This window comes from Pristiophorus japonicus, chromosome 22 (genome assembly GCF_044704955.1).
Source record: "Pristiophorus japonicus isolate sPriJap1 chromosome 22, sPriJap1.hap1, whole genome shotgun sequence".
NCBI lineage: Eukaryota > Metazoa > Chordata > Chondrichthyes > Pristiophoridae > Pristiophorus > Pristiophorus japonicus.
In genome coordinates this window covers 48564665-48590879 of record NC_091998.1, presented here as the reverse complement: position 1 = coordinate 48590879, position 26215 = coordinate 48564665, and the positions used below count along the sequence as shown (strand labels likewise).

At 49.3% G+C, this 26215-nt stretch overlaps 1 protein-coding gene across 2 annotated transcripts in view; it reads right to left on the bottom strand.

Annotated features, from left to right (window-relative positions):
- The window catches only part of LOC139234759 (cytoplasmic polyadenylation element-binding protein 3-like), a 52929-nt gene extending 27107 nt beyond the window's left edge, over window positions 1-25822 (bottom strand). The window contains exons 1-3 of one of the 2 annotated variants that reach the window (XM_070865447.1): window positions 24592-25822; window positions 5875-5965; window positions 556-723 (exon numbers count right to left, since the gene is read on the bottom strand). In XM_070865447.1, the coding sequence (XP_070721548.1) occupies window positions 556-723; window positions 5875-5965; window positions 24592-25296 (964 nt within the window). In that variant the 5' untranslated portion in view covers window positions 25297-25822. Of the gene's footprint in view, window positions 1-555; window positions 724-5874; window positions 5966-7338; window positions 7476-24591 lie in introns of those variants that run through there. The other variant, XM_070865448.1, reaches the window with a different exon arrangement.
- Between the last annotated feature and the right edge of the window lie 393 nt (window positions 25823-26215).

Sequence of the window (26215 nt, the reverse complement as noted above, 5' to 3'; positions counted from 1 at the left end):
AACCCACAACCTTCTGACTCAGAGGCGAGGGTGCTGCCTACTGAGGCACGGCTGCCACTAGTTTAAGGCCGAGTTTAAAAAGGCCCTTAGTTACCATGATAGGCTCGGGTGGACCAGGGACATGAGTATAAAGGTATCACTCACTCATAGCAGTCCCTCGAAGCGAGGATGACTTGCTTCCACGCCAAAAAAAGGATGCGTTCAAAAGGTGTTTCTATGAAGGACCAGAATTACACCCTGAAGGGTGGAAGATGCCTGTGCGTGGATTTTTTTTAAACTTGTGGTGACCGTTGTACACCAGCCACCACACGGGCTCGACAGAGCTAGGTCTTGATCCAGTGGCAAGGATTACCCAAGACAAAGGTATGCAAGTAGGTTAGATGGCAGGAGGCACTTAACGCAGAGAGTTGGCTACCTCTGGAACAGAGGGGAGAGAGTGGGAACCGGGTAGGCACTCCCACAAGTTAGGTCTTTGCACATTCATTGTCCAACCGTCCGGACTCCTCCTAAATAGGAGGGAACCTGTGCTCCAGGGGCCCAGAACCGTTAACTCACCTTCATCAATGTCAGGAGGCAAACCGCCAACGAAAACCTTCCGGGAATATCGTTCTCCTGGTTTCCCGTTCTGACTGAGAGCCGGGGAGTTTAAGCCTGAAGATAAAGACTGGTCGCCCTGGCTGTTGTCAAGGAAGCCATCTTCCACAGGGAACAGAGCCGATCGACCTGTGGAATGAGAGATGGGCAGCTGTTAACGTCACGGCGGCTATTAATATCGAGCAAAGAACATGGCGCGGGGGGGGGGGGGGGGGGGGGGGGGGGGGGGAAAGCGAGACTCCATGCAACCTGAAAGGCCCTCAATACGTTTCTACAATTTGATGATTTCCTGGTCCTCACCCCTGTGCTCGCTGACTCCCAGTCCTGCAACGCCTAGATTTTAAAATTCTCATCCTTGTTTTTAAACCCCTCCATGGCCCTCGCCCCTCGCCATCTCTGTAACCTCCTCCAGCCCCACAACCCTCAGAGCCATCGGCACTGCTCCAATTCTGGCCTCTTACGCAGTCGCGATATTAATCGCTCCACCATTGGCGGCCGTGCCTCCTGTTGCCGAGGCCCCAAGCTCTGGAATTCCCTCCCTAAACCTCGCCACCTCCTTTAAGATGCTCCTTAAAACCTACCTCTTTGACCGAGCTTTGGTCACCTGCCCTAATATCTCCTTACGTGGCTCGTTGTCGAATGATGTTTTATTTTAATCACTCAACCATCGGTGGCCGTGCCTTCTGTTGCCTGGGCCCCAAGCTCTGCAACTCCCTCCCTAAACCTCTTGTTCCTCCTTCAAGACGCTCCTTAAAACCAACCTCTTTGACCGAGCTTTTGACCACCTGCCATAATATCTCCTCACGCAGCTCGGTGTCAAATTTTTTTCTCCCATAATACTCCTGTGAAGCGCCTTGGGGCGCTTCACTACGTTAAGGGCGCTATAAAAATACAGGTTGATGTTGCTCGGAAAGGGTACAGAGGAGGTTTACCAGGACTCCAGTTGTGTGGAGGGATTGGTGAAGCTGGGATTGTTCTCGTCAAAGCAGAGAAGATTAAGGAAGATTTATTAGAGATATTAAAAATTGTGCAGGGTTTCAAGAGAGAGCAAGTAGGGAGGAACGGTTTCCTCTGATAAATGGGTTGGTAACCAGTGGTCTTAAATTTAAAACGAGGGGGGAAATGTCCTCAGAGTGTTGTTGAGATCTGGAGCGCATTGCCGGAAAGGCTGGTGGAATCATAATCCAGAGGAACTTGCAAACGGCAATTGGACATGTACTGGAAGAGGACTAATTTGCAGGGTAATGGGGGGGGGGGGGGAAGGTGGAGGAGGGGCTATGGGACGAAATCGGACAGCTCTTTCACAGAGCCAGTGCAGGGTCGATGGGCCCAACGGCCTCCTCCTGTGCCGAGAGATTCTATGATGAGCAGGACCCCAATTGTTAGGGTGGAACAGATTTCACCGGGCCACTGTATCTCCTGTCTCGGCTCTGGGAAGAGCCAAGTGCCGACTATAAGCAAGAGGTTAGGAAATTGGACAGAAAGCGGTTCACTGATTGGCAGAGGCAGGGCAGGTCAACCAACCACTGGTGTCATTCACAGAAAGTACAGGGAGGGGAACGAGACAGGCAGAGGCAAAAAATGTCAGTGTATTTTTTTTTTATTTATTTGTTTATGGGATGTGGGCGTCGCTGGCAAGGCCCAGCATTTATTGCCCATCCCTAATTGCCCCTTGAGAAGATGGTGGTGAGCCGCCTTCTTGAACCGCTGCAGTCCCGTGTGGTGAAGGTGCTTCCACAGTGCTGACTTTGTCGTAATGGTTTTGGTACAACAGAGTGTCTCGCTGGGCCATTTCAGATGGGCAGTTAAGAGTCAACCACATTGCTGTGGGTCTGGAGTCACATATAGGTTCAGACCAGGTAAGGACGGCAGATTTCCTTCCCGAAAGGGCATTAGTGAACCAGATGGGTTTTGATGACAATCCGGTAGTTTCATGGCCATCATTTCGGATACTAGCTTTTTATTCCAGATTTATTTAATGAACTAAATTTAAATTTCCCAACTGCTGTGGTGGGATTTGAACTCGGGTCTCTGGATCATCAGTCCAGGTCTCTGGATTACTAACATAAGCACTATGCTACCGTACCCTAACTACACGCATGACTACAATCGCCTAAATAACTAGTCACCGAGAGAGCCAACTGAGCCAAAGTGACATGGAATAAGACTTGCATTGCTATAGCGCCTTTCACAACCGACCAAAGTGCTTTGCAGCCAACTAAGTACCTCTGGACTGCAGTCACTGTTGTAATGTGGGAAACACGGCAGCCAATTTGCTAACAGCAAGCTCCCACAAAAAGCAATGTGATAATGACCGAGATAATCGGTTTTAGTTGAGGGGTGTTGGTTGAGGGATTGAGGGAAGTGGAGTGGAGTCCAGAATCAGATCAGCCATGACCTTATTGAATGGTGGAACAGGCTCAAGGGGCCAAATGGCCGACTCCTGCTCCTATTTCTTATGTTATGATAAATATTGGCCAGGGCACCAGGGTTAACTCCTCTGCTCTTCTGCAAAATAGTGCCATGGGATCTTTTACGTCCACCTGAGGGAGAAAGCAGGGCCTCGGTTTAACGTCTCATCCGAACAACAGCACCTCCAACAGTGCGGAGCTCCCTCCGTACAGCACTGCACTGGAGCGTCGGCCTAGATTTTTGTGCTCAAGTCTCTGGAGCGGGACTTGAACCCACAACCTTCTGACTCAGAGGCGAGGGTGCTGCCCACTGAGCCACGGCTGACTACAAGCCTACACCATTTACGCTAAGCTCTTAATAATGTATTGAGTCGGAAAATACTCGGGAGCCTGGTGTTCAATTCTGGTCATCAAGCCACAAAAGGATTGCGGAGACAAAAAAAAATATATATATATTAGGTACATATACTGCAGAGGGAAGCAAAAGACTGATCCGCCCTTGTTTGCGTGCTGTGTGTTGTCAAACATCTGTTACTGGCAGGTTGAGAGCAGCCGTCAGAAACTTGGAGTGCTGCCCAAATCCCCTCCTGTCCTATTTGTGATTTAACTGGGCGAACATTTCACCAGCAGCCCTCGAGGGAAGGTTTGACGAGGAGTGGCTGCCTCCAACAAGCCCGAGTTCATGAAGAGTCGGACGCAGGAAGCGAGGAGGATGGAGAAACACCCGGTACAGCCATCTCGCCGCCCCCCTCCCGCCAGCAACTCTGCATACGCTCGACTGTCTTTGACACTAACGCACTGTTCTCTACATCAGCAGGCGTCAGCTGTCCAGATCGCTCAGCGGGCAGCTGAAGCTCTGCAGCTCAGTGCTTCTGTACGGACAGACTTTACATCACAAAAGAGATGCCGTTTGATTGATTGCGTCAGTACGAGCTCTTTAACCAGACCAATCCCAACCAAATCCCACTGCCCCGCACCCCAGAATCTAGTCACGTGGTAACATTTTACAGCAACACAAGGGGAGGCCATTCAGCCCCTCGAGCCTGCTCTGCCATTCAATGAGATCATGGCTGATCTGCAACATAATTCCCGCCTTTGGCCCATGTCCCTTAGTACCTTTGGTTAACGAATCTTAGATTTAAAATTAATTGACCCAGCATCAATTGCCGTTTGCGGAAGAGAGTTCCAAACTTCTACCACCCTTTGTGTGTAGAAGTGTTTCCTAATTTCATTCCTGAAAGGCTTAACTAATTTTTAGACTCTGCCCCCGAGTCCTAGAATCCCTAATCAGCAAGAATAGTATCTCTCTATCTACCCTATCTGTTCGCATTAATATCCTGTAAACGCCAATCAAATCTCCCCTCAACCATCTAAATTCCAGGGAATACAACTCTAATTTGTGTAATCTCTCCTCGTAATTTAACCCTTGGAGTCCGGGTATCATTCTGGTAAACCTACGCTGCACTCCCTCCAAGGCCAATAGATCCTCCCTAAGCTGTGGTGCCCAGAACTGCTCACAGTGCTCCAGGTGTGGTCTAACCAGGGTTTCGTATCGCTGCAGCATAACCTCTACCCCTTCGTATTCTAATCCTCTAGATATAAAGGCCAGCATTCATAGAATCATAGAACGGTTACAGCACAGAAAGAGGCCATTCGGCCCATCGAGCCCGTGCCAGCTCTCTGCAAGAACACCTCAGCCAGTCCCACCCCCCCGCCCGTTCCCCGTAGCCCTGCAATTTATTTTTCCTTCAGGTACTTATCCAACTCCCTTTTGAAAGCCGCGATTGAGTCTGCCTCCACTGCTCTTTCAAGCAGCGCATTCCAGAATGGGACAAATTGGAGCGCTTTTTCAAAGAGCTGACACAGGCACGATGGGCTGAATGGCCTCCTTCTGTGCCGTGAGATTTCACGATTCGATCGTCCTGGTCCACAGGTCCCAGTAATGCACCACATGGTGCAGCCGCCCTACAGGCCATCACACAAGTCTGCTTATAATCTGAAGGCAAATAATCATTGTCCAATTGTTGCAAGGTGGGAGGGAGAACATGGAATGATTTGAGCTCCATTGTAACCCAACACTTGCAGACACCATGGTCATAACATGTGGCAATTCCTCACATTGGAAGAGGTGGGTGTATTGTATTTGCTTCATGGGTTCTTTGCTTAAAAATTCATAGCAACACATTGCTATTAAGAACGAGTTGGTTTATTAACAAAGGTTTAACAATCACACTGCACATTACTGGTTCATCCACCGGCCTCATCGTGGATGACCACGACCCAACCGACTGGGGTTTTATTGAGTCTTGTGAACATCACCTACTGGCTAAGCCACTCACAATGCAACAGCTCTACAACTATTTAAACATTAATACAAGTGCCCTTATTAAAAGGGGCGCTAAAACCGACCACATTAAACAAATTAAACTTTGGACGTTAAAATAAATCAAATTAAAATTTGGTTGCCGGGGGTGATGATGCACTCCAGTCCCTCTGGCGATCACCTCTCGTGGAAGGCCGTGAGCGTACCGGTGGACACCGCGTGCCCCATCTCCAGGGACACCCTGGCTCGGATGTAACCGCGGAAGAGAGGCAGGCAGTCGGGCTGAACGGCCCCCTCGACCGCCCGCTGTCTGGGACCGGCTGATGGCCCCCTTGGCCGCGCCCAGGAGCAGTCCTATGAGGAGACCCTCTGACCTGCCCGCTCCCCTCCGCACAGGGTGCCCAAAGATCAGGAGCGTGGGACTGAAGTGCAGCCAGAAGCAGCAACTCTACAAACTGTGAGCATACTCATAGGTGCATACATTACAATAGGAAGGGGAGGGGAAACACAAGAAAAGATAGCCGTGCATTTGCGTGAGACACTCACCTTTGATTGGTTCCTGCTCGTTCTGTAAGATGTCAATCAAGGAGTTCTCCAAGGAGTGCATGTTGAATGTATCGTATGGGTGGGTCCATTCCTGCAACAACAAAATAACGATTAAATTGAGGAAAAAGATGAGAACTGGTCAGAGACCAGAGGAACAACATAAGAAATAGGAGCAGTAGAAGGCCTTTCAGCCCCTTGAACCTGCTCCGCCATTTATTAAGGTTCTGGCTGATCTTCTGCCTCAACTCCACCTTCCCGCTATAGCCCCATATGCTATTATTCCCTTAGTGCCCAAAAATGTAACGAAAAAAAACACCTGTAATGTAATGTATTTGCTTCATGGGTTCTTTGCTTAAGAACTCATAGCAGCACATTGCTATTAAGAACTAGTTGGTTTATTAGCAAAGATTTATTAGACTACACATTACCAGTTCATCCACCAGGCGCACAACCACCTGCCTCATCGTGGATAAACTAGACTCAATTAACCGGGGTTTTATTGAGTCTTGCGAAGATCACGTGACCGGCTAAGCCACTCACAGTGCAGCAGCTCCACATGCCCGTGAGCATGCTCACAGGTGCAAACATTACACTGCTCAATATTGCATTCGCCAATTGAGATGCAACGGAACACTGCTGATATCACATTCCTTGTGGAGAATATGTACAGCAAAACCGTTCTCGGTAAAAACTCTCTTAATAAAATTAATTATTTCCTCTCCTCCCTGGGCATTGCTGACTTTAGGAGACAAGAAACTCTGCAACGTGTCCCACTCGTGGACCATTGTTCCTAAGGGAGCATAGATGGTCGGAGGACAATTCCCATCCATGTATTGATTTTTTGACCATTGAAAAATCTCTCTCTTCCATAGTGCAGCTGAACCTCTGGTTGTCAGCCATGGCTCAGTGAGCAGCACCCTCGCTTCCGAGTCAGACGGATGTGGGTTCGAGTCCCACTCCAGCGACTTGAGCACATAAAATCTGGGCTGACACTCCGAGGGAGTGCTGCACTGTCGGAGGTGCCGTTTTTCAGATGAGACGTTGAACCGAGGCCCTGTCTACCCACACAGGTGGACGTAAAAGATCCCATGGTACGATTTTGAAGAAGAGCGGGGGAGTTTTCCCCGGTGTCCTGGGGCCAATATTTATCCCTTAATCAACATAACAAAAACAGATGATCTGGTTATTATCACATTGCTGTTTGTGGGAGCTTGCTGTCTGCAAATTGTCTGCCGCGTTTCCCCACATTACAACAGTGACTGCACTCCAAAAAGTACTTCATTGGCTGTAAAGCGCTTGGAGACGTTCAGTAGTCGTGAAAGGCGCTATAGAAATGCAAGTCTTTCTTTCGTTCTAAAGAAGTTTCTCCTGAATTCCCGATTGGATTTATTAGTGACTATCCAATTTTTATGGCCCCGAGTTCTGGTCTCGAAACGCAATTGGAAACATGTTCTCTACACCTACCCTACAAAACCCTTGCGTAATCTTGAAGGCCTCTCAATCAGGTCACCCCTTCAGCCTTCTCTCCTGCCTTCACCTTCCCTCCTGGCCTTAAAGGACGCCGTTTAGGGAGAGAGAGGAAGAGGCAAGCCCGTCAAACACGGCACCTCGTGAAAAGTGTACAGGAGGCCTGTGACACCGAGCCAAAGTGGCTGAGTCACTGGTAAAGAATAGAATCTGGCACAGTCAGTGAAGAGGTCACAGAGCACGAGAAAAAGGAAACTCAATACCCGCCAGCTCCCTTGGGCAGGGCCGGTAAATCCTAGCACATCTCACACAGCCGGTTCTGCAGCTTGCTCTCGCTGAAGGCGGGCACGTTTCTTTACTCCTCCCTTGCCTTGGTGCCAAGCGCCAGTAAAACACGGCGATTATCAGTTAGCTATGCGACCATGGGGGGGCGGAGGGCAGGCATTGCGGCCTATTCTCAGCCCTTTCCACAGGTAGGGTCGCTGGACAGCGATCAGAAACAACAACTTGTATATTTATATAGCGCCTAAAATGCATCCCAAGGTGCTTCACAGGAGGGTTATGAGATTTTTAAAAATTGACACCGAACCGCAAAAGTAGAAATTAGCGCAAGTGACCAAAAGCTTGGTCAAAGAGGTAGGTTTTAAGGAGTGTCTTGAAGGAGGAAAGAGAGTTGGAGAGGCGGAGAGGTTTAAGGGAGTTCCAGAGCTTGGGGCCCAGGCAACAGAAGACACGGCCAACAACAATTTGCATTTAAATAGCGCCTTTAACACAGTAAAACATCCCAAGGCGCTTCACAGGAATGTTTTCAAACTAAATTTTGACGCCGAGCCACCAAAGGAGATATTTGGACAGATGGACAAAGAGGTAGGTTTTAATGAGCATTTTAAAGGAGAGAGAAAGGCGGAGGGGTTTCGGGAGGGAATTCCAGAGGTGGGACAGACAGTCGTTGAGGGAAAGGGTGGGTGGAACAGGTTTGCCGCACGCTCCTTCCGCTGCCTGCGCTTGGTTTCTGCATGCACTCGGCGACGAGACTCGAGGTGCTCAGCGCCCTCCCGGATGCTCTTCCTCCACTTAGGGCGGTCTTTGGCCAGGGGCTCCCAGGTATTGGTGGGAATGTTGCACTTTATCAGGGAGGCTTTGAGGGTGTCCCTGTTACGTTTCCTCTGCCCACCTTTGGCTCGTTTGCTGTGAAGGAGTTCCGAGTAGAGCGCTTGCTTTGGGAGTTTCGTGTTTGGCATGCGAACAATGCGGCCCGCCCAGCGGAGCTGATCAAGTGTGGTCAGTGCTTCAATGCTGGGGATGCTGGCCTGGTCAAGGTCACGGTGGTGGGTCTGTCCTCCCAGGGGATTTGCAGGATCTTGCGGAGACAACGTTGGTGGTATTTCTCCAGTCTTCGCAAGGTCCTTCCTATCCACCCTAGCTAGGCCCACTCCAAAGACTTTTGAGCACAGAATCCAGGCTGACACTCTGGTGCAGTGCTGAGGGGAGTGCAGCACTGTTGGAGGTGCCATCCTTGGAGGTGACCTTAAACCGAGGCCACTTTCCCCCCCTCCCCCACCCTCCTCTCGGGTGGATAATAAAGATCCCAGGACATTACGGGATCGAACCAAAGCATGGTGATTCTCCTAGTGCCCCGACCAATGCTTTACTCAACCAAAAAACAGATTATCTGGTAATTTCTCTGGGAACTTGCCATGCACAAATTCACTGCCACATTTCATACATAGAATACACAGCAGAGGAACAGGCCATTCGGCCCAACCAGTCCATGCCGGCGTTTATGCTCCAACTGAGCCGAAACACCATAGCAGTGACTACGCTTCAAAAATAAAAGACTTCATTGACTGTAAAGCGCTTTGGGACATCCGGAGATCGAGAAAGACACTGTACAAGTGCGAGTTCCTTTGTTGGTTCTTTCGTAACCAGTCATCCCATTCACTGGTGAGGGAACGACATTGGCAGAAGCTGAGAAAGAGGCCATTCCATAATGTCCTGGGATCTTTATTCTCCACCCAAGAGGGAAGACGGTGGCAGAGGGGGCACGGGCACTCGGGTTAAGGTCTCCTTTTGGCTGGGCAGCTACATGTGGCTTAAGTAAGAATTCGGAGCAGGAGTAGACCACCTGGCCCCTCGAGCCTGCTCCACCATTCAAGAAGACCATGGCTGATCTGATCATGGACTCAGCTCCACTTCCCCGCCCGCTCCCCATAACCCTTTACTCCCTTATCGCTTAAAAATCTGTCTATCTCCACCATAAATATACTCAATGACCTAGCCTCCACAGCTCTCTGGGGCAAAGAATTCCACAGACTTACAACTTAGGATAGGAGAGCAGACAGCAGTGAAATACTCACATCTTTCATCTAACTACACGAGTTAGGCCACAGCTAGAGTACTGCGTGCAGTTCTGGTCACCACATTACAAGGAGGATGTGATTACACTGGAAAAGGTGCGGAGGAGATTTATGAGGCGGTTTCCAGGACTGGAAAATTTTAGCTATGAGGAAAGAGTGGATAGACTGGGGTTGTTTTCTTCGGAACAGAGGAGGCTGAGGGGAGACCTTACTGAGGTGTTTAAAATTATGAGGGGCCTAGATATAGTGGAAAGGACCTATTTCCCTTAGCAGAGGGGTCAACAACCAGGGGGCATAGATCTAAAGTAATTGGTAGAAAGTTTAGAGGGGATTTGAGGGGAAATATTTTTACCCCGAGGGTGGTGGGGGTCTGGAACTCACTGCCTGAAAGGGTGGGCGAGGCAGAAACCCTCACCACATTTAAAAAGTACCTGGATGTGCACTGGAAGTGCCGTAACCTACAGGGCTACGGACCAAGAGCTCGAAAATGGAATTAGGCTAGATAGCTCTTTGTCGGCCGGTGCGGACACGATGGGCTGAAATGGCCTCCTTCCGTGCTGTAAATTTCTATGATTCAATGATTCTATGATTTTATGAGACATTAAACCGAGGCCCTGCTTGCTCTCTCAGGTGGATGCAAAAGATCCCACAGCATTTTTTCGAATAAGAGCAGGGGAGTTCTCCCCGGTGTCCTGGGCCAATGTTTATCCCTCAATCAACATCACGAAAGAACAGATTATCACATTACTGTTTATGGGAGCATGCTGTGCGCAAATTGGCTGCCACGTTTCCTCACATTACAACAGTGACTACACTTTGAACAGTACTTCATTGGCTGTAAAGCGCTTTGGGACGTCTGGAGATCGCGAAAGGCGCTATAGAAATGCAAGTCTGTCTTTCTCTCTCTCTAACTCTCATCCCAGGGTGCAGTGCCTCCTGCCCACCAACAGCTCAGATGGCATGTTTCCCCATACTGACAGGGCGAAGCACCAGACCAAAAATTTAGAGGCCTAGTCCCTCAGGCTTCTCTCCATTCGGATCAGACTCTGCACTGGCCCGACAGCAGAAGAATACTGTTTGACCTTGGCAGTGGGCCCAGGAAATCTAGAGAAGGGAACAAGGAGGTTTTAGCCAAGTGATACGCCCACCTCGTACTAACAACGAGATGTAGAGATGCTATTTTTCAGTTCACAGGTTTATAAAGAAAACAGAAAAAGACTTGCATTTATATAGCACCTTTCACGACCACCGAATGTCTCAAAAGATGCTTTGCAGCCAATGAAGTATTTTTGGAGTGTGGTCACTGTTGTCATGTAGGGAAACGCGGCAGCCAATTTTCCTCACAGCAAGCTCCCACAAACAGCAATGTGATAATGACCAGGTAATCTGTTTTTGAGATGTTGATTGAGGGATAAATATTAGCCAGGTCACCGGGGATAACTCCCCTGCTCTTCTTTCGAAATAGTGCCATGGGAACTTTTACATCCAGCCGAGGGGACAGATTGGGCCTTGGTTCAACGTCTCATCCGAAAGAAGGCACCTCCGACAGTGCAGCATTCCCTCAGCACTGCACTGGGAGTGTCAGCCGAGATTTTTTTATGCGCTTAATTTCCGGGAGTGGGACTTGAACCCACAACCTTCTGACTCACGAGGCGAGGGCGCTGCCCACTGAGCCACAGCTGATTCAAAGAGCCGGCACATGCATGAAAGGCCGAATGGTCTCCTTCTGTGTTGTATCATTCTATGATACTATCATCTGAATGCCCTGCTTGTCTCTCCCCATAGTCCCGTATCTTCCCCAGCTTCAAATATCTCGCGACTTTCCCCCATTTAAAAAAAAAGGTACAATTCTGACTCCGTGTGACAAAGTATTCCCACAAATTACTGCGTATCGAGATCTCCCCGAAGCGCTTTCCTCATGGTCTTGCTGACTATTTTAATTCCGTGACCCCCTCATTACTGACTCTTCAACTGAAGGAAATAAGCTTGCCCCGTTCACCTTTCCGAAACCCCTTTGTAATTATAAAAACCTCTATTTAATCTCCGCTTGACCTTCTGTGCTCTAGTGGAAAATAGTCCCAGTGTTTCATAACTGGCCCGCCATCTCTCGCATCACCCTGGTGAGCTTATGCTGTACGCTCACTATGGCTTTCTTGTCCTGTCTATAGGGGGCGCCCAAATCTGCGCACAGTATAACTCTGGTCCGTTAGCTGCCTTGTCCAATTTTATCATTATTACTTTGCCCTTGTGTCTATGCTTCTGTGAAAGCTAAAATATGTTGGCCTTTATGACTTTATCTATACTCGCACTTGCAGGGAAATTGTGGATTTAAACCCAGAGGTGTCTCTGCTCATCCCCGACCCTCAGGTACATACTCCCATTTCATTCTCCTCCCAACACGCAGCACCTCAACACTGAATCGCATCTGCCACCTGTCCGACCATTGCACGAATAGTCCTCCTCGCCAATTTCTAAACCCCCGTACTTGCATCAGGTGAGAGCAGGTTTGGCACTGACTGTGCCGCCCCTCTGGCTGAATAGCCTGCATCGAAATAAACGGCGGATAAAAGTGGACTGACCCCCCCCCCGCCCGGGCTTACGCCACCCCAGAGACTTTTGCACAAAATCCAGGCGGACACGGTCGGAGGTGCCGTCTTTGGGACGAGACGTTAAACCGAGGCCCCATCTGCCCCCTCAGGCAGATGTAAAAGATCCCATGGCCACTATTTCGAAGACCAGGGGGGGAGTTCTCCCTGGTGTTCTGGCCAATATTTATCCCTCAACCCACATCACAAACAGATTATCTGGTCGTTATCACTTTGCTTGTTTGTGGGAGCTTGCTGTGCGCAAATTGGCTGCCGGGTTTCCCACATTACTACAGTGACTACACTCCAAAAGTACTTCATTGACTGTAAAGCGCTAGGAGACTTCCTGAAAGACGCTGTATAAATGCAAATCTTTCGTTCTTTAAACACCTCGAAGCATAAGAACATCAGAAATAGGAGCAGGAGGAGGCCTTACGGCCCCTCGAGCCTGCTCCGCCATTTAATACGATCATGGCTGATCCGATCATGGACTCAGGTCCACTTCCCTGCCTACTTTCCCCTTATCGTTTAAGAAACTGTCTATTTCTGTCTTAAATTTATTCAATGTCCCAGCTTCCACAGCTCTCTGAGGCAGCGAATTCCACAGATTTACAACCCTCAGAAGAAATTCCTCCTCATCTCAGTTTTAAATGGGCGGCCCGTTATTCTAAGATTATGCCCCTAGTTCTAGTCTCCCCCATCAGTGGAAACATCCTCTCTGCATCCACCTTGTCAAGCCCCCTCATAACCTTATACGTTTCGGTAAGATCACCTCTCATTCTTCTGAATTCCAATGAGTAGAGGCCCAACCTACTCAACCTTTCCGCATAAGTCAACCCCCTCATCCCCGGAATCAACCGAGTGAACCTTCTCTGAACTGCCTTCAAAGCAAGTATATCCTTTCGTAAGTATGGAAACCAAAACTGCACGCAGTATTCCAGGTGTGGCCTCACCAATACGCTGTATAGCTGTAGCAAGACTTCCCTGCTTTTATACTCCATCCTCTTTGCAATAAAGGCCAAGATTCCATTGGCCTGCCTGATCACTTGCTGTACCTGCATCCCATCCTTTTGTGTTTCATGCACAAGTACCCCCAGGTCCCGCTGTACTGCAGCACTTTGCAATCTTTCTCCATTTAAATAATAACTTGCTCTTTGATTTACCCTGATTTTGTTTCCTGTCTAACAGCCCACTGCTCCTCCTACCATATGCCTCAGCCTTTGCAACAAGCCTCCTGTGAGACACCTTATCAAACACCTTCTGTAAATCAATGCACAGGTTTTATTATATTCCCCTTATCAATCCAAATAAGGCACTTCTTACAACCAAAACAAAAACCCTCAAACTCTAACTGATTAATCCTTCCATTTCTAAATACTCATGAGTTTTTTTTCTCTCTGATAATCCCATGTGGTAGCCACATTTGCTGCTTTTTAAAATGTTTTTGGCTTCAAATCGATGTCTCGAGCGGGCTGCTGACAAGTCACAATCTCACACCAAGAATTCATCCAGTGCTGGCAGTTCCAAATAATGCAGATATGTTTAGCAGCTTCAGCACAGGAAGCTGGTTGCTTTATTGCAACCACCATCGAACCTTCATTTTACAGCCTAAATTTAGGTTGCCTGGCCTTGGTTCTGAAACACTGATCCGTTTCTCAGTTGCAACCTCCAAGGGCTTCTTTCCCCTTTGCTGCATTTGAGATAAATAGGTTAGCCGCAGCGGGAGGAGATAGAATTAGTCCGTAGTCCGTTCTCGGGAGTTACGGGCTGGGAGATCTGGGCCTAGCATCCCAGGCTCCGTCTCGGGAAATGGTTTCCGAGCTGGCAAGTGCGGCCACCTCCCACAATGGCTCAGTGGTTAAGTGCACTGGAGGATGTAGGACACATTCACAGAATCGTAGAAGTTTACAGCACGGAAGGAGGCCATTTCGGCCTATCGTGTCCGCGCCGGCCGACAAAGAGCCATCCAGCCGACTCCCACTTTCCAGCTCTCGGTCCGTAGCCCTGCAGGTTACGGCACTTCAGGTGCACATCCAAGTACTTTTTAAATGTGGTGAGGGTTTCTGCCTCTACCACCCTTTCAGGCAGTGAGTTCCAGACCCCCACCACCCTCTGGGTGAAGAAATCTCCCATTAAACCCCCTCTAAACCTCCTACCAATTACTTTAAATTTATGCCCCCTGGTTGATATCTCGAGAGAAGAAAATAAAACGATCCAACACCAATTTGCATTTATACAGCAGCTATAACGTAATGAAGTATCCTTAGGCGTTTCACAGGAGCGTAACCATACAAAATTTGACACCGAGCCACATATGATGATACTAGGTCAGGTGACCGAACGCTTAGTCAAAAAGGTAGGTTTTAAGCAGCGGTTTAAAAAGGAAGGGGAGCGATGGGTTTGGGGAGGGAGCCGAGAGGTTTAGGGAGGGAGTTCCAGGGCTTGGGGCCTAGGCTGCTGAAAGACATCATTCCCATTAAGCGGCCTTCAAGGTCCCACACAGACCGTTCACCAGCTTTTAAATGGGGGGAAAAAAAACGTGCGGAAATTGGAATCGGCCACGCAGCCCGTTAAAGGGACCGCTCACCCTCCCCCCCAAAACAATTAGTAGGTACATCGCGGAAGGCATGGCTGCCAATGGTGGGGTGAGGGAAGTGTGGTGCAGAAAGAGGCCAGAGTTGGAGGAGCGCAGAGATCTCGGAGGGTTGTTGGGCATGGGGAGGGCGCAGAGATAGGGAGGGGCGAGGGCCGTGGATGGATTTGAATGAGGGGAAGTATTTTAAAACGGAGGCGTTGCAAAACCGGGAGCCACTGTAGGTCTTCGAAGTTCTATCCCTGGTCTGTGCTGAGTTGGCAAAGCTCAGTCGGACTAACAGTAAGGCGTTACAACTGGGCTCCGGAGTCCCTGTGGTGGGGGCGAGGCGAGGGTGGAGGGGGAAGCGGAAGAAACCAGGGTCTGGCCACCAGCTTGTCCACATAATCATTTTCACACGCGAGCCGACATAATGAGCAGCGGCCGGCTATTCATCCAGTGGGGGCATCACAGCCAAGCCTAAACCTGTCCTCGCCCGATACTCATTCACAGCAGGAGTCACAGGGTAGAGGGCAGAAAAAGTAAAATACTTCCATTTACATAGCGCCTTTCACGACCACTGGACGTCCCAAAACACTCGACAGCCCAGTACATTTAGGAGTGTAGTCACTGTTGTAATGTGGGAAACGCCAATTTGCACACAGCAAACTCCCACAAACAGCAATGGGATAATGACCAGATCCTCTGTTTTTTTTTAAAAAGTCATGTTGATCGAGGGATAAATATTGGCCCAGGGATAACTCCCCTTGCTCTTCTTCGAAATAATGCGTGGGATCTACTGCATCCACCCGAGAGGGCAGACGGGGCCCTGGGTTTAACGTCTCATCCGAAAGGTGGCACCTCCAACAGTGCGGCGCTCCCTCAGCACTGCACTGGGAGCGCCAGCCTAGATTTGTGTGCTCAAGTCCCCGGAGTGGGAGTTGAACCCGTGAACTTCTGACTCGGAGGCGAGGGTGTTGCCCGCTGAACCACTGGCAAGGAATCAGGGCCCAAATCTCCCTCACTAGCCCAGGGACGCCCAGGCCCAGTCGCGGCACTCGAGCCACTAATTTAGCCGCAGACAGCTACCTCGGCTCAGTCAGATGCTAGCTGCGATCCTCAAAAAAAAAAGTCCTCTTTCACCTTGAGAAGCACATGAATGCACACCTGTGTTTCCACTCCCCAAGTGCTGTTGGATTGAGCTGTGGAACATTTTCCCTGACCTTCAGATTGCTAGCGAGATATTGCGTACAACAAACAGGCAAATCCTCAGGGTTTTTTTTTTAAGGTTGTCTTTCTTTCCCACTCCCTCTAGATGTCATCAATTTCACACCGAAAGCACCAATCGCATCTTAAAAGGTTAGTTGACAGGCAAGCTTAATGTTGTTCCCGTGGATATCTGGAACAGAAGGCTGTGGGTTCAAGTCCCACTCCAGGGACTTGAGCACAAAACTCGACGCTGTCACTCCCGGTGCAGTACCGAGGGAGCGCTGCGCTGTCGGAGGAGACGTTAAACCCGAGTCCCCCGTCTGCTCTCTCAGGTGGATGTAAAAGATCCCGCGGCACTATTTCGAAGAAGAGCAGCGGAGTTCTCCCCGGGGTCCTGGGGCCAATATTTATCCCTCAAAATCAACATCATAAAAAAAAACGTGTGATCTGGTCATTATCACACTGCTGGGGGGGGGGGGAACTGGGAGTTTGTGGGAGCTTGCTGTGCGCAATTTGGCTGCCGCTTTGCCCCACAGTACAACAGTGACTACACTCCGAAAGTACTTCATTGGCTGTGAAGTGCTTGGAGACGTCTGGTGGTTGTGAAAGGCGCTATACAAATGCAAGTCCCGTTCTTTCTTTCTATACTGGACTGGTCTGGTCAGCCATTTGCTGCTGACTGCCACAGTTTGCAGGGATCTTTCTTTCCTCGACCCCACCCTCGCACCCACTACCACCATCACCATCCATAGGCCCAACCACTGTCGGAGGTGCCGTCTTTCGGTGAATGCAAAAGATCCCATGGCACTATTTCGAAGAAGAGCAGGGGGAGTTATCCCCGGTGTCCTGGAGCCAATAGTTATCCCTCAAACAACATCACTAAAAAAAAAAATGATTATCTGGCCATTATCACATTGCTGTTGGTGGGAGCTTGCAGTGCACAAAATGGCTGCCGCCTTTCCTACAGTACAACAGTGACTACACTCCAAAAGTACTTCATTGGCTGTCAAGCGCTTTGGGACATCCTGAGGGTGCGACAAATGCAAGTCTCTTCTTTTTGTTACCTGCCCAGAGACCAAGACAATACAAGCCACCACAATCCCCCTGACCCTCACGACAACCAGTGCAAGCACAGCGAGGCCAGGAAGCCTGCAGTTATCATCCCAAGAGACCCTGTACCAGCGTTGCTGCTAAGCTGCGCGGTCTGGAGGTCACTCATCAGCTTTTGTATTGGTGCGTATGTACGCGCGGAAATCTGAATGGGCCATGCAGCCAGTTAAAAGGGACCGCACGCCAAACAATAATAGGAGGGACCACTGCCCTGTACAAACAAATGAAGCATCATCAGCTTAGGCAGTCCTTCGGAAAGCAAGGAAAACTTGCTTCCACTCTTAAAATATGAGTCCTTAGGTGGCTGAACAGTCCAATAGGAGAGCCACAGTCCCTGTCACATAGAAACAAAGAAAATAGGTGCAGGAGTAGGCCATTTGGCCCTTTGAGCCCGGGACAGGTGGGACAGAGAGTCGTTGAGGGAAAGGGAGGGTAGGACTGGTTTGCCGCACGCTCGTTCCGCTGCCTGCGCTTGATTTCTGCATGCTCTCGGCGATGAGACTCGAGGTGCTCAGCGCCCTCCCGGATGCACTTCCTCCACTTAGGGCGGTCTTTGGCCAGGGACTCCCAGCTGTCGGTGGGCATGTTGCACTTTATCAGGGAGGCTTTGAGGGTGTCCTTGTAACGTTTCCTCTGCCCACCTTTGCCATGAAGGAGTTCAGAGTAGAGCGCTTGCTTTGGGAGTCTCGTGCCTGGCGTGCGGACGATGTGACCCGCCCAGTGGAGCACAATGTCATCAGACAACAACAACAACTACTTGCCTTTATATAGTGCCTTTATTTGTTTTTATAGGATGTGGGCGTCGCTGGCAAGGCCCAGCATTTATTGCCCATCCCCAATTGCCCTCGAGAAGGTGGTGGTGAGCCGCCGTCTTGAACGGCTGTAGTCCGTGTGGTGAAGGTGCTCCCCCAGTGCTGGTTTTGTCACAGCGGTTCGGTACAACCGAGTGGCTTTGCTCATGTAGCAAAACATCCCAGACACGGCACAGGATTTGACACCGAGCCACATGAGGAGGTATTTGGGCAGGGCTTGGTCAAAGAGGTAGGTTTGAAGGAGCGTCTTGAAGGAGGAAAGAGGGGGAAATTCAGGAGAGTATTCCAGAGCTTTGGGCCTAGGCTGCTGGAGGCAGGGCCGACAATGATGATACAAATATAAAAAAGTCGACCTTCTTGAGAATTTTGTTGCTATAAAAAAAACAAAAGCGCCTCGAAACTCTGCGGGGGCGAATGTGCCAACTGAATTGTTCAGCTAAGAAGGTCGTGGGTTCAGTCCAGACATTTCCCATTGGGGAGTAACAGTCAGTGACATGATGTTGACAAATGGACTTAGGACAAGGGGCTGGGGGAAGTCGGGGTTGCTGTTCCAAATCATTCTCCAGTGACCTGCGCTGTGGAGCGAATTGGGCTCGGTCATGATGGCCTTCACGGTTGAATACAACAACTACAACTTGTATTTATATAGCGCCTTTAACGTAGTGAAACATCCCAAGGCGCTTCACAATATTGAGTTAAAAATTTGACACCAAGCTGCATACATCGCGATTAGAGCAGGGCTTGGTCAAAGAGGTAGGTTTTAAGGAGCGTCTTGAAGGAGGAAAGAGAGGCAGAGAGGTTTAGGGAGGGCGTTCCAGAGCTTGGGGCCCAGGCAACAGAAGGCACGGCCACCGATGGTTGAGCAATTATAATCAGGTATGCTCAGGAGGGCAGAATTAGAGGGATGGAGTACAAAAGCAGGGAGGTCCTGCTGCAACTGTATAGGGTATTGGTGAGGCCGTACCTGGAGTACTGCGTGCAGTTTTGGTCACCTTTCTTAAGGAAGGTGATACTAGCTTTGGAGGGGGTACAGAGACGATTCACTAGACTGATTCTGGAGATGAGGGGGTTACCTTATGATGATAGATTGAGTAGACTGGGTCTTTACTCGTTGGAGTTCAGAAGGATCTTATAGAAACATTTAAAATAATGAAAGGGATAGACAAGATCGAGGCAGAGAGGTTGTTTCCACTGGTCGGGGACACTAGAACTAGGGGGCACAGCCTCAAAATACGGGGGAGCCAATTTAAAACCGAGTTGAGAAGGAATTTCTTCTCCCAGAGGGTTGTCAATCTGTGGAATTCTCTGCCCAAGGAAGCAGTTGAGGCTAGCTCATTGAATGTATTCAAGTCACAGATAGATAGATTTTTAACCAATAAGGGAATTAAGGGTTACTGGGAGCGGGCGGGTAAGTGGAGCCGAGTCCACGGCCAGATCAGCCATGATCTTGTTGAATGGCGGAGCAGGCTCGAGGGGCTAGATGGCCTACTCCTGTTCCTAATTCTTATGTTTTTGTGTAGCACAGATAGCTCAGGGGATAGTGGGACTGGAGGAGATTACAGAGATAGGGAGGAGCAAGGCCATGGAGGGATTTGAAAACAAGGATGAGAATTTTGAAATCGAGGCATTGCTTAATGTCGGCCAATGTAGGTCAGCGAAAACACTCACTGTCATGACTTGCACAACTGCCAGTGCCTGTGGAATTGTACCCAGCAAGAGTAAGCCCCTTCCACACACTTCAGCACATAAATCTAGGCTGACACTCCCAGTCGGAGGTGCCGTCTTTCAGATGGGACGTTAAACCAAGGCCCCGTCTGCTCTCTCAGGCGGCACTATTTCGAAGAGGAGCAGAGGAATTATCTCCGGTATCCTGGGGCCAATATTTTTCCCTCAATCAACATAAGAAAAAAAACAGATTATCTGGGTCATTATCACATTGCTGTTTGTGGGAGCTCGCTGTGCGCAAATTGGCTGCCGCGTTTCCCACATGACAACAGTGACTACACTCCAAAAAGTACTTCATTGGCTGCAAAGCGCTGTGGAATGTCCTACGGTCGCGAAAGGCGCTATACAAATGCAAGCCTGTCTTCAGATCAATAAAGCGAGATGCATGAACCAAAAAAAAACCAACCAGCGGTTGGAATATCGGCGTCCAAAGACACTGGACCTCCCCTCAATGCAGCAGGCCCACCCGAAGCCATTCACAATCTCAAATACAAACTGAAAATAGTACCTTTTAGGCCAAGTTAGGACAAGCAGACAGTTCCAGGCACCGCTGCTGTTTTCAATGGCTTGGAAGACACTTAACGGCAGGAAGAATTAAACAAAGTGCGGATTGTCACTGTGGGATCTGACTTTACCGTAATGGTCGGTCTGCCAAGTGCTCTGCAAATTAGGATAGCTTTCTCCCCCCTCTTTCTCCCCTTAGTCCTCTGCTAATGAAGGGTTGAACAGTTCCTTTACTGATAATTCCACCCTCCTGAGCATCCCTGATTATAAATCGCTCAACCATTGGTGGCCGTGCCTTCTGTTGCCTGGGCCCCAAGCTCTGGAACTCGCTGCCTAAACCTCTCCGCCTCTCTTTCCTCCTTCAAGACGCACCTTAAAACCTACCTCCATCTGCGCTAATTTCTACTTATGTGGCTCGGTGTCAAATATTTATCTCATAATACTCCTGTGAAGCGCCTAGGGACGTTTCACGACGTTAAAAGGCGCTATATAAATATAAGTTGTCATTGTTGTTGATACACCTCCAGCCACTTGCTCCCTTTCACACTATGGCCTGTTGACAACCATTTTGACCTCAAAAAAAAAAAAAGGTCTCATCTTCCAACTGTCCCAGTGATTTTCGGTTGTGTCCCTCTGTTCCCATTTCAGGGCATCCTTCCTGAAGCTAAAAATGGCTTGCATGCCAGAAATGTGTTGGGCTTGAAGAGCTCGGCTTAATTAGTTTACCCCACCGTCTCGGTCAGAGGGATTAACACCTTATTCACGTATGATGATGCATGGGTTACGGCCTTCGAACAGCAATATGACATGAATGCCTCAGATTTGGAAATGTGAATCAGGCAAAATAACAGGCCACAAACCTCCCCCAAGTAAAGAAAAAACAGAATGCTACAAATGGTCGCACAGCAGATTCAGCAGCAGTTGAAGAGCAGCAAGACAACATCAACTTGCATTTATATAGCGCCTTTAACACAGTAAAACGTCCCTATCAAACAAAATTTGACACCGAGCCACAGGAGGAGATATTACGGCAGGTGAGCAAAAGCTTGGGCAAAGAGGTAGGTTTTAAGGAGCTTCTTGAAGGATAGAGAGGCGTAGGGATTTAGGGAGGGAATTCCAGAGCTCAGGGCCCAGGCAGCTGAAGGCTCGGCTGCCAACGGTTGAGCGATTAAAATCGGGAGTGCTCCAGAGGGCAGAATTGGAGGAGCACAGGCATCTCGGAGGGTTGTGGGGTTGGAGGAGATTATGGAGATAGGGCAGGTTAGTGTTTTGTGAAGAAACTGGGCCGGTTCTGCTGAAGGACCCCAACTTGAAGCATTGACCTAGTTTTTCTCTATTACAGGCCTACTGTGTGTACTCCCAGCCGCTCTGCTGGTTGAAATTGCCTTCATTTATACTTATGGAACCCATAAGAACAACTTGCATTTCGATAGCGCCTTTAATGTAGCAAAGAATCCCAAGGCACTTCAACAGGAGAGTTACAACAACAACTTGTATCTATATAGCGCCTTTAACAGTGAAACATTCCAAGGCGCTTCACAGGAGTATAATGAGAAAAAAGTGAAATCAAGCCACACAAGGAGAAATTAGGGCAGGTTGGTCAAAGAGGTACATTTTAAGGAGTGCCTTGAAGGAGGAAAGAGAGGTAGAGGGGAGGAGAGGTTTAGGCAGGGAGTTCCAGAGGTTGGGGCCTAGGCAACAGAAGGCACAGCCACCAATGGTTGAGCGATTATAATTAGGGATGCTCAGGAGGGCAGACAGACATCTCGGGGGTTGTGGGGCTGGAGGAGATTACAGAGATAGGGAGGGGCGAGGGCCATGGAGGGCTTCGAAAACAAGGATGAGTATTTTGAAATCGAGGCGTTGCTTAACTGGGAGCCAATATAGGTCAGCGAGCACAGGGGTGATGGGTGAGAGGGTTCAGACACAGGCTGCCGAGTTTTGGATCACCTCTAGTTTACATAGGGTAGAATGTGGGAGGCCAGCCAGGATTGCATTGGAACAGTGAAGTCTAGAGGTAACAAAGGCACAGATGAGGGATTCAGCAGCAGATGAGCTGAGGCAAGGGCGATGTTACGGAGGTGGAAATAGGCGATCTTAATTATGCTGCGGATATGTGGTCGACAGCTCATTTCAGGGTCAAATATATGAGACCAAGGTTGTGAACAATCAGGTTCAGCCTCAGACAGGAGTTGGGGAGAGGGATGGAGTCAGTGGCTAGGGAACGACGGGCGTTACCAAACAAAATTCGACACCTTGCCACACAAGGAGGTTATTCAAACAGGTGACTAAAAGCATGGTCAAAGAGGTAGGCTTTAGGGAACATCTTAAAAAGGAGAGAGTGGTAGAGAGACGAAGAGGTTTAGGGAAGAGGACACCAGAGCTTGGGGTCTGGGCAGCTGAAAGTATAGCCGCCAACATTGCAGAGAATAGAATTGGGGATGTGCAAGAGGCCAGAATTGGGGGAGCGCAGAGATCTGGGAGGGTTGTAGGGTAACAGGCCAAGCAGGAGAAGCAAAAATTATCCTTATAAAATAAATTAGGCCAGTTGAACAGAGGCTGTACTCTAGGCCCAAAAATAAAACATCCTTGAATTTTGGCAGGAGGAGATAGAAACATAGAAAATAGGAGCAGTAGTAGGCCATTCGAGTCTGCACCGCCATTCAATACGATCATGGCTGATTCCCTATCGACATCATATTCCCGCTTTTTCCCCATACTCCTTGAGGTCTTGTGTCTAGAAACCTATCTATCTCCCTCTTAAATATATTCAGTGACTTAGCCTCCACAGCCTTCTGTGGTAGAGAGTTCCACAGGTTCACCACCTTCTGAATGAAAACACTTCTCCTCATCTCGGTCCTAAATTTCTTACCCCGAATCCTGAGACTGTGACCCCTTTTTCTAGACTTCCCAGCCAGGGGAAACATCCTCCCCACATCATATATCCAACCCCGTCAAAATTTTATACATTTCAATGAGATCTCCTCTCATTCTTCTAAATTCTAGTGAATACAGGCCTAGTGGACCCAATCTTTCCTCATACGACAGTCCTGCCATCCCAGGAATCAGACTGGTGAACCTTCTCTGCACTCCCTCTATGGCAAGTATATCCTTTCTTAGGTAAGGAGACCAAAACTGCACACAATACTCCAGGTGCGGCCTCACCAAGGCCCTGTGTAACTGTAGTAAGAATGGATCATTTGTTGGGTTGTGGGCGAGGGGCGGGAAACATAAATCACGGCCGAGCCCCAATCCTGCTCAAGTGCATGTCACACTCTTGCACTTTGCAGACTGGGTGTGGATTGGCGGTGGGGGGGGGGGGGGGTGAGTGCAGCTGAGGTAGGAACCCGAGCTGATTGATTCCCCCCCTCCCATCTCCTCCTCCGTGCCCCTGCTGCTGCCTCAGGGGAAATCAGCCACCACCCCCACCTTTGAGGGATGAACCCCGAAAGCTTGGTCTGTAGGGGCTGAGTACCACTTCGAGCGGTGCGTTTACTCACTGAGCCATTGGGGAGGGTGGATGGAGATCACAGAATCACGTAAATTTACAACTCGGACGGAAGCCATTTCGGCCCATCGTGTCCACGCCGGCCAACAAAGAGCTACCCAGCCGAATCCCACTTTCCAGCTCTGGGTTCGTAACCCTGCAGGTTACGGCACTTCAGGTGCACATCCAGGTACTTTTTCAAAGTGGTGAGGGTTTCTGCCTCTACCACCCTTTCAGGCAGTGAGTTCCAGACCCCCACCACCTCTGGGTGAAAACATTTCCCCTCATATCCCCTCTAAACCTCCGACCAATTACTTTAAATCTATGCCCCCTGGTTGTTGACCCCTCTGCTAAGGGAAATAGATCCTGCCTATCCACTCTATCCAGGCCCCTCATAATTTTATACAGCTCAATCAGGTCTCCCCTCAGCCTCCTCTGTTCCAAAGAAAACAGACTCAGCCTAGCCAATCTTTCCTCATAGCCAAAATTCTCCAGTCCAGGCAGCATTCTTGTAAATCTCCTCTGCACCCTTTCCAGTGCAATCACATCTTTCCTGTAAGTGAAACTGTCATGAGATGACAATTTCTCATGCGACAGTATAACCACTTTCATAGAAACATAGAAAGTAGGTGCAGGAGTAGGCCATTCAGCCCTTCGAGCCTGCACCACCATTCAACATGATCAAGGCTGATCATGCAACTTCAGTACCCCATTCCTGCTTTCTCTCCAAACCCCTTGATCCCTTTAGCCGTAAGGGCCACATCTAACTCCCTTTTGAATATATCCAACGAACTGGCCTCAACAACTTTCTGTGGTAGAGAACTTTCACCGTGCCGTTAATTTTCACACACAAAAAAAAAGCTAATGTAAAAAAAAAAGGAAAGTTTACCTCATGATGAGGCAGCCAGTTGCTGTTGCCGTCTGTCCTCAACGGGTTGTCCTCCATCCAAGATTTGTGAGTCAAGGCCGGGCGGCCTCGGTTGAGTTTTGGAGGCACCATCACGTGACTGGAGTAGGACCTCTTGGAGGAGCAGGAAGGAATTGAGTTCGAGACGCCCATTACTCCGACCGATCTTCTCAAGCCCCTGCTGCAGCTGTTGGCGACGCTGCCCCAGCTGCTTCCACCTCCGCCGCTCTGGTGTTGGTGGCCGCCCCAGTTCAGGGCCCTGAAAGTCTGCGGCTGTGGGTTGAAGCTGTTCCGTTGGGAGAAGGTCCCTTGGTGGGGATGGTGGCCCAGCGGCGACTGCCTGTGCTGCTGTTGCTGCTGCTGCCCCATCTGCTGCACCGAGGGGAAGGTCCCCCCAAAGAGAGGCCCCAGGTGGACCATCTTTGGTAACAACATGGCGGTGGGCAGGACCCCTTGCTGCAGAAGACCCTCATCGCCGGTCTGGCTGGTCGACCACCCCAAAGTGTTGAGCGCCGAAGTGGTCCCTCCTTGATCTTGCAACACCAGGCCGCCGGGGGCAGGGGGGCAGTCCAGCTGGGAGATTCCCATCCCATCCCCACCACTGACCTCTGGACCCTTCAAGGACTCCAGACTCTGCTCCAGATAAGGGCTGCAAACCGATTGCATTTTAGTGTCATTTTGGAGCATGGCTAAGATTGGGGAAAAGGGGAGGGGAGGGGGAAAAGGAATTTTTTTAAAAAAAAAAATGCAAGTTGCAATTAATTAATTAACAGAAAACAAAACAGAAAAAGAGTTGGGGGCTACTTGTTTTGGGAAGTGGGTGCTTGGCCTGGGAAGGCAGAAATAAATATCTCACGGTCCCAGCGCAGCAATCGCGCAGTTCCAGTCTCGCCACCAAATGCAACTGGGCAGAAAAAGCGCTTGGCTTTTCAGCTCAACGAGAAACACACACACCCTGGAAACGAACCAACCAAGCACAGGAGCGGCCAGCAGCTTGTGTGGTGTGTTGTGTTAGATCTTTTTATCTCTCTCGCTCTCTATTTCCCACCTCCCTCCCACCCTCCGCCACCCTTTCAGTCCATCATCGATCGTAGCAAAAATGGAACAACCAAGATCACAAGATGCTGTTTAATGACCTGCTCATCGCCTCTTTACTCCGGAACTGAAGCTCTTTTCACTCTGAAGCATTCTGGTTGTTTCACATTTTTTTTCTCTCTCTGTGTGTATATATATTTTCCCACTCCTTGCACCTGACTTGCGCAGGAAATTTTCACACCAAGTGCAGAATCCATTCAAAATTCCTTGCTTTTTTTTTTGGCACCCCTTCTCTCTCGCTCAAGCTTTCTTTAAATTCATTGGGAAAAAATTTTTCCTACATTGCATTTCCATTCGGTGCCTTGAACCCTCCCACCGAGCTGTGTTTGTGGGCGGAGAATCAATAACCTGACTGGATTTTATGTTGAAACGTCTCTGTGGTTTAATATTATTTTTTTAATCCCACAATTGCTCAGAGCTGCAAAATGCAAATGTGGGGATTGCTTTAAGTGTGCTACCTTTGACTTTATATATATATAGAGAGAGAGAGGAGAGAGCAGTATATATATAT